A 13,745-nucleotide genomic window follows, 5' to 3' on the forward strand; every position below is an offset into this window, starting at 1 on the left:
ATGGCAACACTGATAGTAGTTGCAAGGTGATAAAGTTGTGTTGCAATAAAGCACTTATTTGTGTTACATTGTGCTGATTCAAAGGGATTCGGATGAATATATGGTCAAACATTGCCATCTAGTGGTTGGTTAAATATATACACTGCAGCCCTGGAAAGAAACTTCTTATTAAAGAAAAAGTATTTATTTATCTTTGTTCATATTTATGTCCAGTTTAAATTGTCTTTTTTTAAAAACTTTATAAGTCTGAGAATGAGAGTCAATACTGCTCACGTCAGTGAATATATAAAGTTTGTATCTATTTCACTGTATATATTTTATTATCGTGTACATTGTTTAATAACTGTTACTATATGGGATAGTTGTATTGGTGTCATTTTACTCTGTAACTAAATGAAGAGTGATCTATACGACATGGAAATTGATAAGTATATATGTGTAGTGACCCAAAGTTGACAGAGAATGAGCACTTGTTTTAATACATTGCGAATAAGGATAGAGTTTAGACAGGGAAGTGTAAATTCATTCAAATGTCTATGAAGTTCAATATTGAAGGTTAAACATCCAATCTGAATGTAAAGAAAATAATGATAGGCTACACGGATGAGTTGAATGACACATATGGATGAACAAATTTAATAATTTAGACACTACCCCAGAACAATTATATTATGGGCAAAAAGGAGAAAAAGAGATCCAACTAGTAGTGCCAACAATATTCTTAGATATTCTTTGGGTTCTAGGAAAGATCTTGGATTTAGATAAGAAGAGTTGTTGATGGCTGGTCTGCTCCAGGCTCTGAATTGTCTGTATAAAGATCGCATCTGTACATAGACTTTCTGTATTTGTGTGTACACATTGAAAAGAAAAAATACCATTTACCTTACAGTTAAGGATTTTTCTTTTTCCTGTGAAATTTAAAACAGAAAGGATGACTGGAACAAAAAAAATAACAGAGTAATATCTTCAAGAGCAATAAACATTATTCTGGAGAATAAATTGTATGAGTTTGGATTTTTCTCTGTAGTTATGTGGAAAAACTACATCCCATTTCCTGTCTGTTATTATGATACCCCAACATTCACTTAAATGTGTCACACTTTAGGGAGTTATATTTAGTGAGTAAATGTAAATATTACGATTAATTTGCTTAACAAGAGACACTAAACTGAAAACTAGAGGCATGTTCTATTTCCTGAGCTCAGCAAAGAGCTTTTTTATGTTTTGAAAAAAAAAACATTTTAACCAATAATTATTATAAAATTTGCAAATGACACCGTCCCAGAACACGTGCAGCCAGACCGATACATCGCGGGGAACAAATTTTGTGCAACACCACGCGGAACTACACGGTCGTACATGAAACGGATCTCGACATTTTTTCACATCGTTCGGCCTCTGGTGGTCGCAAGTCATACAGGAAGAGGCAGCAAAGCACAAAAAGTTACGTTTGAAACTCACAGTTCATACTGTTTTTTGGTGGCGCTCATTCCCAAAACAGCGGACAGCTCTACACGAATGACCAGTCGCATGTTAATACTGCTAAAGTCCAGCTTATGAGTCTGTTGTCAAACAGCGCGCTTCATTTCCCCTTCACTTCCGCGTACAATGTTTTTTTCTAACGACCTACGACAACTTTAGAGCAGGAAGCCTCAGCGGGCGCTTGTCACTTGGTCTCATCTTTTAAGAAGGTAAGTTTTAGGCTTAAACGTATAGTTTACAGGGGACGAGATAGGTTAGGGTTTGAAGTTTGCAATGATGTGATTTGTCATCGAAGGGAATTCGAACTCTTGCTTTGCATGAGCCAGTTTGTGCTCAGCGAGAGGAATGTTGTGTTTGGCTACAATATAACCTTTGCTAGCACTCCTGTTATTCCCGTGTTTTTCAACAAACTGCTACGATTATATCTGAATTTCTCTTCATGGCGTGTTTCGGATGCCCTGTATGAGCAAGTAATACCGCCATCGATCTCTGACAATATTGGATGAAACGTCTTGAAGGGAAATGCAAGAGCGATGTAGACGCGATGTAGACAATCATCGTCCAGCCTTTGAAAACCAGTAAACCCTGGTTTCCAACATTCCATTGCATTATAAATAAACGTTATGCATTTATAATAAGGTGATTTTCAACTGTATTTTTAATTTCGCTGGGAATACGGTGAACACATTTGAGTCCACTAAGTCTGAGTTCAATTAAGTTTCTGCAATAGATACATAAAGCAGATGTCAAGGTAAATTGATGTAGGCCATTGTTTACATTTTGCGTTTGGCTTGCACGCAATTTGTTATGGAGAAATCACTGTAGGCCATTAGATTTTTGGAGCACTTAAGGAACCTCGTTAGTCTTGATGTAGTTCTCAGCTACGACCATTTGACAGGTAGAGTGAACTGGGATTAGATTAGTTTAACCTTCATGGAGTGAGCCTTGTTCATATTTATTGGGTACATTTGAAGAGAAATTACAGTCATCAGCTAACCTGCCTGTCTACCTTCTCATCCCACCGTTGTTGTAAATACGACCGATATTCCGTTTGCTTGTTTGTTGAATTCTGACCTTGTTTTTTTATTACCGAGAGTCGACATTCCAAAAAATGAGAGGTATATGCTTGAAACCAGTATCAATGCAAAGTGTTTTCCAGAACTACTGTTACGGTCTCTAATCCTTTAAAATGTCATTACTGTTCAGATTAACCTGTTATGTGGTAAGACCGACACGCAGAGTACACAAGCAAATGCATTGTTACACTTGGAGCTGTTTTGTGGTATTCTGCTGTACTGAAGAACATAATAGAAAAACAGGAAAGACGATACAAAGTCACTTAGAACAAGTTTAGATCTACAATAAAGGGCTTCAGGCCTTGATAGCTTTAAGAGGTAAAGCTCATTACAAAGAGAATCATATTTAGTGGAAGAGCTGGAATAAAGAAACCAGTCGGATTAGTTGTGCAGATGAGCTGTGAAGTCTGGAAGACTGGAACTCGTATTAAGCAGGCAAACATACTATTCTAGAATCCTGCACCTGTGCAATAATACTTGTTATACTGAAGTTCTGCGAAATGCAAGAAAGATTTAGATCACCTGGATCTTTAGTCTTTAGGGATAGTTTAGTCTAAATGAAAATTGTTTAATAATCTACTCACCATTGTGTCATTTCAAACCTACAAATTTTATTCTATATATCACAAAAATATTTTGATCAACGTTGGTAACCAAGCAACATTGCCCCCATTGATTTTCATTTTACGGACACACAACCACATTTCTCAAAATAATTTATTTTGTGTATATACAGGTTTTGAATGACACGAGGGAACTATCCCTTTAAAATGTCCTAGATGTGATCCAGCTGGTCACTTTAAATGTATAAGTTTATATATAATTTTGGTAAATTATGTCACATGTTGGAGGCTTTGCTCCCACATTTGTTTTTGGGTAGATAATAACTGAAGCAATAGGTGCCTTACCACTTCCTCTTCCTGTTCTGAAATCGTATCATCTCTCTCTTGCTCTCTGTGTCTTTCTCAGTTTTACACTCAGAGGCAAGTACAATCTTGTCCAGCTACTGACTCTTAAAATGGAATGTGGACTATTTTAATTTGTGTCTCTTTTGTACTTGCGTTCTTTCCTTTCTCTCTCACTTTTTTTCTCTCACTGTGTTGTTTCACCACAGATCATAAGATGACTGTGTATTTTTTCCTGCTCATTAGACAGTAGGAATCATTGAGTAATGCATATGACAATTTTCTCAAAATAAAGTGGTACACAGTAATATGGAACAAGTGAAAGGTGATGTCAAATTAAAATAAATAGACACACCAGAAGTTAATGAGATCATTACACCTTGGATTCAGAATAGTTGGATTCAGATTCAAGACCAAGGAAAATATTTTTAGTTTGTTGTTTATTTTTCATTTTTATGTAGTCTGGTCTGCTTAGTAAGAAATATGGTTTTGATTCATGACATCCCTTTAAAGGAAATCTATTAAAGTGTGTGTGTGAATGCCTGTGAAGTGAGAAAATACCACAGTACAATATTTTTATAGCAGATGAAACAGAATTGTTGAATGGAGTTATAAATTAGCTAGTTGAGGTTTCTGGTGACATACTGTACGTTTGAACATAGTTACCAAAATTACAAAAGGCCTGTGTATTAAAAACAAGAAATGTTGTCCACACAGAGTCACTCCCATGTTTTGAGCATCCATATGGTGACACTTTAGGAAAGTGTGTATATAATGTGATGTTTTTGGCACGCTTTGCTGAAGCAACAGAAACTGTTGGTTTTCCCGAACCCATTAACAAAGAACTCCTTCGTCTTGTCATGAGTAAAAGTAGTGGTGTATATATGTATTGGAGGTTTGTTTTTGGGAAGTCGTCCGTGGATGTGTTCAGTGTGAATTGTGGTTGTTTAATATGAAGTAAAGGTGGGCCGGTTCACATTGCCCTCATATTGATGCAGCCAGGTGAATGTTGAAGAAAGTGACATGGGTGTAAATAAGTCGGGTCCCGTCAGGCCCGGGCTGAAATGCAGGGCTCTAATAGGCTATATGAACTCAATGCAGCCGGGAAACAAGTTTCAATCGCAAAATGGACTAGATCTGTGTAAATTAGCTGTGCACCATCGTCTTAACGTCACACATAAACAAGCCGCCCGGTCTAATGCACTTGCAAAACTGTATCGCACGCGTGAGACCTCGCAGCTCGACGAAAGGGATCAGAAAGCATGCTCCTGTTGTGTTTAACAAAAAAAGGTGATTTATAAACAGATTAACTATCCCTTTAAGCTCATGAAAGAGAGCTGTCATTTCTAATGCCCACTTTCACTACCTTTTGGACAAATAAGAGTCAGCTCCATGTTAAGCAAAATAAATAGTTAACCCGGGTGGAATTATTTATTGCTCTCGCTGTTTGTTTGATGTATAGGCATATGCCAGACAATGATGTGATGTTTTTTAGGATCCCTTTTCAGATGTCTGCTAATGTAGGCAGGAACCAGTGAGGAGAAGCGGGTTGCAGTCAGGTTGAGTCAGATCGCCCAGGGTGGAGTGATGAACTGACAGAATGATGGATGCCGTGACAGGACCGTGAAGGGAAAGGCGGGGAAGTATGGCGGAGGGCAGGAAAATGATTTGATGCGGTGATGCTGTCTGTGTTCACATCAGGAGCTGAGAGCTCTGGAATATGGAGCGATCACCTGTCTCTGTTTTCACCAGATGTTTGGGTGTAAATTTTGTTGTCTAGCTTTTGCATATTTGCTTTGTCTACCTGGCACGTGAGCGTGCAAATTCCCAGATTCTCAGTATTTATGTTCTAGCTCTGCAATTCAGTGACAGACTGTTCTGATAACTGAAAGCAGTACATGGTTGATACTTGGAGTGTGTTTTGTGTGGTTGGCTCTGGAAAAAGGGTGGGTTCATTTCTGGCTGTAGATCATAGCTTCCTGGCATTCCTTGCCCTCCAGCTCCCAACCACTGGATGTGAATGCGACATGATGTAAAGTTTCTGACAAACTGTGTTCCATTCAGAGATGTCCAATGTGAGAACACGCACAGACACGTGTACACAAAACATCTAGCGCACGCACACACACACACACACAGCGTGCCAGTGGTGCGCAAGTCTGTTGGGCAGTTGTACAGGCTAGGTTTGTTTGCAGTCAAAGGGCCCTTGTGTTTTAAGCAGGCTGATTACTCCTCATACTCAAGACCACATTTGGAAACAGTTAGAGGGATAGTGCAGGCTGCAATGGCTTATTTTACCAATCTGTGCTGATTTGCTTCCCAGGTCGCACAGTGCTTGCCTTTATTTGCATCCAATGGACAGCATTTAACCCCTTTTAACTGTATCCTTACTCTCCTGTAATGCAAATCAGCCTGTTAAAGGTAAGCATAGCACTTTATATTATATGTAGGCAGCTCCCTCAAACCCCAAACTCTTTGTGAGTCGCTTTGGATAAAAGCGTCTGCTAAATGACTAAATGTAAATATGTAGCATTTTGTGACACATAACAGGCTCACACGCTGTTTTTGTAACGCATATATTTTGACCCCTTAACGGTTACTGTATATGATATTCGGCAGGGGCGTAATGATTTACTTAGCTCATACTTCGATAAAATACCCGGTACTGGGCTCACAATGCAATAGTATCACAATATTTTGAAAAAAGAAACATGAAAAATTCAATAACTTTTTTATTATTTAAACATTTGTTTGCACTTAAAACAATCAAAGTTTACATCCAATTAGAGCTGCATGATTAATCGTTAAAAGATCGCGATCTCGATTCAAACACCCACACGATCTCATCCCACGATCGTTCATGAAAATCAGCGATTCTCTCGTGTCTGTTAACTTACACCTCCGACTAAAAACATTACGCTTCAACCTGTGTTGTTGCTGCCGCTGAAGCAGAGAAAGACTTATCATCATTAGGTATGAAACGGCATCACAAACAGTCTTTTCAACCACACACTATCATTATATCTGTGTCAAATGATCACAGAAGTACTGGGATTAAAGCAGAGAGTTGCCAGCTCACCCGCATGAGACACGTTTACAAGCTCAAACTCTCCCTTTTTTATAATCTCACACCAAATAACAGACCAGCGTAAAGTAAAAACATCCCGACAACAAAACTGCTCTTATGATTTTCTTTCAGGATTGTGTTACATTGTTCTGATTAGGCTGATTACATCTTAACTAGACAGGTTTGAAACAAAACCGAACAATCTGAGTGCGCGCTTATTTCTGTCATCACGATAAAACACATTATGAAAGTGTGTGGCGCTTATCACTGTATTAACACTAATATAGAAGCTGTGCTATTAGAGCTTTTCATCAAGTTGCCCAGCACTTCATGTTTTCAGGTTATTTTAAATGGTTTACAGGTTGCTATGTTTATCAGTTGTGTCTTTCTTTAAAGACCCCTTCAAGCAGTCTGTAGATGTCAGGCAAATTTATCATTTTTCTAAAGTCATTTAATTGCAAGTGTCGCTTTATGAATTAGTTTTTGCTGTAGAAATATTTTATATACAAGTTACTCCAATGTGTTACTTTTTAGGAAGTTTTGTATTTCAAGTAAAACAAAAAAACTGAGTTAAGGCCGTAGCTCAGCAATGGCAGGGAAACTGGACGACATAGGAGAGCGTAGTTGCCAGAAACATCAGCCTGGCAGACCTGTGGAAGATTACGCATGCAAGGGTCACTTTACTAATTAGGGCAACGTACAACACATTCCCCTTCCCATGGAACCTGTGCTTTTGGCTTGGCGAGGAGGAATTCTGCTCTCTTTGCGACACCCCACGTGCAAGTCTTCACCATATTTTGTCAGGCTGCAAGAAGGTACTCTCCCAAGGCCGCTATAGGTGGCGGCACAATCAGGTCCTAGGAAGGCTGGGAAGACAGAGGCAGGAAATGAGCAAAGGTTACTCCGCAAAAGCAGACTGTTATATCCAGTTCGTTCAAGAAGGGCGAGGTGGCACAAGCGTTACACCGAGAGTACCACGGAAACCGTCCCTCTTGTCCAAGGGCTACACCATGAGAGTTGATCTTGGCCAGAAGCTCCAGTTCCCTACCTAGATCACCAGCACAAGCCTGACATTGTGCTGTCCAGCGGTCCAGCAGCTCCAAAACTGTTTTCCTCATCGAGTTAAACATCCCGTGGGAGGTCGGGGAGAGGGCTGCATGGAAGAGCAAAAGGCTGAAATGCGCCGATCTCGTGGCTGAGTGTAGGGAGAACCACCTTTTTCCCGGTAGAGGTGGGATGCTGTGGCTTTGTATGGACATCAGCTGTCCACCTCATGAGAGACCTGAGAGTGACTGGAGCAAGCTTTATGAAGGTCCTTAAAGATCTGGATGAAGAAGTGGTTCTTTTTGGCTCTGGGTAAAGAGGAAGTGTGTTGGGGACCGATGGTACTCCGCTGACGACCCTGCAGCAATTTGTAGACACCGAAGGAGGTGCGCCTGGCAGCAATGCCTTAGCATAGAAATGCTATATAATATAGAATATAGACAACTGTACAGAACATGAAAGAACTGGTCTTCTTAGTGGTCCACTCTAAAAAAACAGTGCTAAGTTTTTTAGAGTGTTCAAAGCACATTGCTGCTGGATATTCCAGGCAGCATTTAAATTAAGAATTGACAGTAGGTTAAAGGTTTTTTGTAAAACAGAAGTTGAAGGCATGTAAGAGGGTAAATAAAAAGCTATCAACCTTTTGTTGCATTCTCACTACAATAATCTCATGTTGATTCACCTTTTTAGGCCACAGTCTTTAGCTCAAATCCAGTGTGGATTTTTAAAGGTATGTGATAGTTTTATTATAGACCGTTTCATCAAACATGCGCCCGCCAGACCCCCTGTTCACTTCCGGTTTGTGTTTGGCTAGTGTCTAATAATAACTATTTATATTTTCTTTAATTTATATTAATGTTAATTTATATTATTATTTTGCTGTGTAATAATTGTATAAAAGTTTATTTATTAAACAATTTGTTGAATGGGTCATGTAGTTCGGTCGCATTTTAACAAAACCGTATGGTACACTATCATCTAGCGGTTAAGCTTGGTGACGGAGTCTAAATTAAAAATATTGAAGATAAAAGTTTAGGCAAGTAATGTTTTTTCCTGGTTTCTTTTGATTGTTATCATAAATAATCTACAGGCACTCAATTGTTTGTGAATGTGTAACGGAAGTTCAGTTGGGCTCACAAAAGTGCACATGGGAAGTAACGTTTGTTTATGTTGTTAAGATGAAACTGTCTATAGATCACGTATAGTGCAGAGCAGACGATTCTGCACAAATTCAGAAGTATGGAGAATACACTGTCTGTTACACAGAGCAAACTACATGCGCACACACCGCACCAAACTCATTGGTAGAGGCCGAGGTGCTTGCATACATCATCGAGAAACCGAGTGCATACGAACACGGGTTAGAGGATGCTAGTGTTTATCCACTAGCTAGTCGATCACCGATGCAGTCATCATAGCGGCTGAATAAAGTTTTACAAAATATACTTGGGTGGCCATTAATATACCTCGGTGGTCTGCCCAAGTAAATGCATTGTATGGGAAACACTGCAGCCCTGTTCTCGTAGTGCTGTCTTTACATAGACTTTAGTTCCAATCCTATTCCAACACATCTCATATATTTTTTCTAGCTGAATGTTAGCTGTTCAGATGTGTATGGTCATAATCAAAGCTAATATTCCTAGACTTATAAAGCTCGTAATTATAGCTAGTTCTCAGGGAGCATGTCTGGCTGCCGCTTATGCGAAAGTGATGTAGAGAAGATGAAAGTGGAGGTTAAGGGAGGAGAAAGTGTTAAATGTTAACACCTCAACGTTTACTTCTGTGTTCCCGTGGTCAGTTAGGCCAAATGCCTGCACGCCGCCCTTCCTCTGCAGCTGCCTCTGAGTGAAGCTAAAGTTCTGTAATCTCCTGCAGTATTGAAATACCACACGGCCCAGAGAGAGACTGAGAGAGCGAGTCATTTCATAGTTGATGTAGAGATACCGTTGGACATCATTAGCCCTGCCTGTAACAGCCCAGTGCAGCTGTGTTCTCATTTTCAGTCCAGTCGAGATCCTCGCACATTATGGAGCAGGAGACTAACACCATCACTAACTCTTCTTTATTTAAGAGAGGTTGCTTTTAATGCTCACTGATTGATCTTGACAGCTGTTGAGATGATTTATTGAAAGCTGGGTGGATTAAAGTGTCCTTTTGCTATTCATTTATCAAAATGACATTTTAGCATTTAATTCTCTCATAAAAGCCTGTTTTCATCTTGTGAATCATACTGAAAGTTCATGGTTTTCGCAGGCATCCGTTATGCTTATGTTGAGAATGGAGTTAAAAAAACGTTAGTTTCTGTTTTTCACCCTCTCTGTCTTTCTCACTGTCTATCACCATTCTTACTTGAAGAGCTGTATTTTTATAAAACTGTTAGTTCTGGTCGTTTTTTCAGATTGGTTGTGCTGTGTTTCGAATTTCGAAAAATTCCCATAAACATACAGCTGACTGCTTGATGTAACCGTGTTTGTCGCTGCAGAACCGCTTTGTTTGTTATTAACAGAACTAAAGCACATGCGCACACATTGCCTACAAAACACCGACAGTTTTACTTACCGCGTGCGGCTCATGTCCGGCATCATTTAATGCTGGGAACGCCGCTCCATCTATCAGTTTCAAATGATCTCCAAATCCAGCGTTTTAGCCACCGTTAATATAACATTGATCACCCAAATGCAGTGAACAGAAAAACACAGCTAAACTTTGCGAATGTAGTTCTTTCTCTCTCTCCCGCACACAAGTGAAAGTGACTTGTGCGCATGCTCCTTATCTCGCTCTCCTAGGTTGATGCATCTTTTCCAGGAGAATTGTTCAATACGTGACTAAGAACAGTTGTTACGTGACGATTTTTCAGGTCCGAAAAAAAGTTTTCGAAACCTGTACGAACACTGGAGGAGTGTATCGAGCACAGAAATACTACGTCCAACTCGTTATTTGACAAGTTGTCATTGACCATGTCAAGCACGAGAAGACAACATGTTTAACTTTGTAAATAAGTCAGAATGCATGAAACACCGTTGCAAGGCCGCTTTAAATTTAGTCCACATTGGATGTGTGACGTGACAAACCTATTAAGATTAAGTCATTTGTTGTGTTGTCGCAATTTATTTGCTGTGTGTTTTATGAAACCTTGCTACGCTTCATGCCTGACAATGGCCCTTAGTTGTAAAGTGACTGTAGACCAGACATTGCTTAATTTTTGGGTGTACTATCCCTTTAAGCTGGAGTGGACTCTAAGAAGTCTAATGTTATTTCAGCATGATTCGAGAACATTTGCAAGAGCTTCTGATTTGTTCAGTGGACAGGAGGAATTCTGCTCTTTTGCACAGAGGTTGTTAACATCAAGGTCACAAATTTGTTTATTTTAGCTAAAATTGTTTATTTGTATGTAAATTAGACTGATTCTAGAATCCGAAAATGTCATTAAAGACAAACCATTATGTCAAGCTCTATTCTTTTCACTTTGTTATTTGTCCTGCACTTCTAACCTTTGTTTAGTTCTCTGTTACTCCGAACATGACTTTTACAGACAGGTTAACAAAAATGTCTCTGATCGTTTCCTGAGGAAATTACACCCACTTCCTCCCTCCCTCCCTCTCTCTCTCTCTCTCTCTCTCTCTCTCTCTCTCTCTCTCACACACACTCTCTCTATCTCTGCGTCTCTGTCTCTTGCTCTCTCTCTCTCTCTTCGCTCCTTCTGCTCGCCTGCACTGTAGACTCGGCTCTTTGGAGGGCTTTGAAGATCTCAGAGCCCGGGCCGATGAAAGCAGCTGATAAACCCCAAACACAAACACAGCTCCATTAGCAGTTATTTTAGGCCTGTGCTATCACACTTGCTCCAGTGCAAAGGACAAGGCCATTGTCTCAACAGCTGCATAGGGCAGTCTGGTATGCAAAGACATTCTGCTATCTGCTTTGTTGTCCCCAAGTTAGTGGACTTATACCGCGGAACTCAATCCAGTTGGGTTCAATGCCATTATTGATTCTCATTGAAATAGCTCTAGACTTAGATCATAAGAAGCCTTTGTTTTATATTGGGGAGCTGGAGGACTAATACATCAGCAAAAAAACTGGCCAATGAACAAACCTTTTCTGATTCTCTCCAGCAGTGAAGATCTCATATCCACGATTCCAAAGGCTGAAGATAATAAAGAAAGGAACACAACAAATAAACGAAACAATGGCTCTTTTGACGGCAAAGAACCAAAGCCACTGTTATCCATTCAAACCTCATTGATAGAGCGTATCTGGATCTGGTTGTTGCACATCAGTCTATCTGTTATTGATATATTGGCCGGTTCTGAAGTTGTCGTTCTTGGCTTTGTGTACTTGTATCTGTTGCGGGCCTTTGGCGGTGCGTTAATTGTTTGTATGTCTTTGTTTGATGATGGACATTGCTCGAGTCATTCAAGATCTCGCGTCTTTGCAGGAGCTTGGTTAACCAGCTTTGGTCCGACATACCACAGCATGGATTGTGAAGACGCCCATAATGGGGTAAAGGCATCTGAGGCTGCTCGTGTTTGTTTGTCTCCATTCAGTGTCAAATTGGACTGCATTTGATTTGCAAACAGAGAAGGAATAATCTCAGTCTCCGATATCTTTTCGGCATTACCAAACCAGCCTGGGTACAACTGAAAATATTTGAAAATATTTACTGGCATGTGAAAAATAGTGGTTAACCATGATGTGTTGCTTTTTGATTCAAACTTCGTCTCGTCTTTTAAAACACAGATTTAAAGATGTTTTTTAGAAGCGTGAGTCCCAGTTAAACACAAAATGTGGGTCTCAGGCTGAGAGAGTTACAGTTTAACACATAGTATAAACAAGATCAGGATCTAGTTAAAAACAGAGTGCTTAGATGTAACAGACCCCACTCTGTGCGTGTGTTTGAACTTAATGTATGGCTGATATATGTAAAATCCCCCCTCACTGCTTCATCACCCAGCCAGACTCAGCAATAAACACATACCAAATATAGCCACTCGCATAATACATCTTCACACATGCATTCATTCTCATGCACACACCTTTCTATACAATCACAATGAATTAACCATAAGAAATAAGTAACATATTACACAATATGTATTGATGTGTGTAAGCATGATCTAACCATACCCAATACCTACTCTTCTTTTTGGGCTATTTAGGGCTGTCAACATAAACACCATAGAAACTACATTCGATTAAAATAAACAGCACTTCAATCATTGTGTTTCATACTAAGCAGACATACATAGCTGTACCTGTGAGATAAACTAATTTGTGCATAGTAGCTTTTGTCAGAAATACCTTGTTTGAGAATTCAGTGTTTGTGTTTTTAGAATTGCTGGATTTTGAGTCTCTTTCCACTGAGTTAATATTGTTGCACAACCCTGACAGAGGAAACTTGTTCTCAGCAGCCCGAACAGTAGAACACTGTTACGCTTGCAGCCAATGGCTGGGTTCATTGGTCAGGCTTATGGAATATTATAAAACAGATGGTGCTGATGCCTTCTTATCCCTTGATGCTGATTGGTCAATAATTGCGGTTTATTTACAACACGTGTGAGTGTGACCTTTTCACTTAAGGACTATTTGTTGCAGTTTTGTATAACTTAATACAAAATAAATATTTATATACCTCTAAAGACATAGTTATGCATTTAAATATTTGTATTAATGGCAAACAAGTTGTGGTATATTGTGTGATAGCCGATGAAATTGCAACACAGAATATTCTTCTGGTCAACCTGAGCTCCTGTTCAAGACATAAATGTTTGTTCAATTGTGCTTCTTCATTTGGACATGATCACAGTACAATTGCAGTGCAGTATTGTATGTGACATTACATTTGGTCTTCCTTTCTACGACCATCGTCATAGTGTGTTGAGTGAAACTTTGTACTGAATGCGTCTCTTACAATAACTTTGTCTTCTTAATCGATCTTATTTTTATATTTGTTATTATTTTTTCTCTGTAGCGTGGGCTGTCTGGTCTCGGTGTTCTAATCTAGCCATGAGTATAATAGGAGCAGAAGATGAAGACTTTGAGAATGATGAGCAACCTGTAAGTGACACATTCTAGCCACATGCTAGCAAGTTCAATTAGTTGACGATGTAAAGATGATAATAAACATGTACATAAAATAAATACATCATTTGACATGTTATATTTACAAGCTATTTA

At 39.3% G+C, this 13,745-nt stretch overlaps 1 protein-coding gene across 5 annotated transcripts in view; it reads left to right on the forward strand.

The window, feature by feature from the left end:
• The first annotated feature begins 1,298 nt into the window (after window positions 1–1,298).
• arhgef1 (Rho guanine nucleotide exchange factor (GEF) 1) overlaps window positions 1,299–13,745 on the forward strand; it is a 34,571-nt gene continuing 22,124 nt past the window's right edge. For all 5 annotated transcript variants that reach the window (XM_079468699.1, XM_079468700.1, XM_079468702.1 and 2 more), the window contains exons 1-2: window positions 1,299–1,691; window positions 13,540–13,625. In XM_079468699.1, coding sequence (XP_079324825.1) covers window positions 13,575–13,625 — 51 coding nt within the window. In that variant the 5' untranslated portion in view covers window positions 1,299–1,691; window positions 13,540–13,574. The remainder of the gene's footprint in view (window positions 1,692–13,539; window positions 13,626–13,745) is intronic.

Source organism: Barbatula barbatula (assembly GCF_947034865.1).
Source record: "Barbatula barbatula genome assembly, chromosome: 12".
Lineage (NCBI taxonomy): Eukaryota > Metazoa > Chordata > Actinopteri > Cypriniformes > Nemacheilidae > Barbatula > Barbatula barbatula.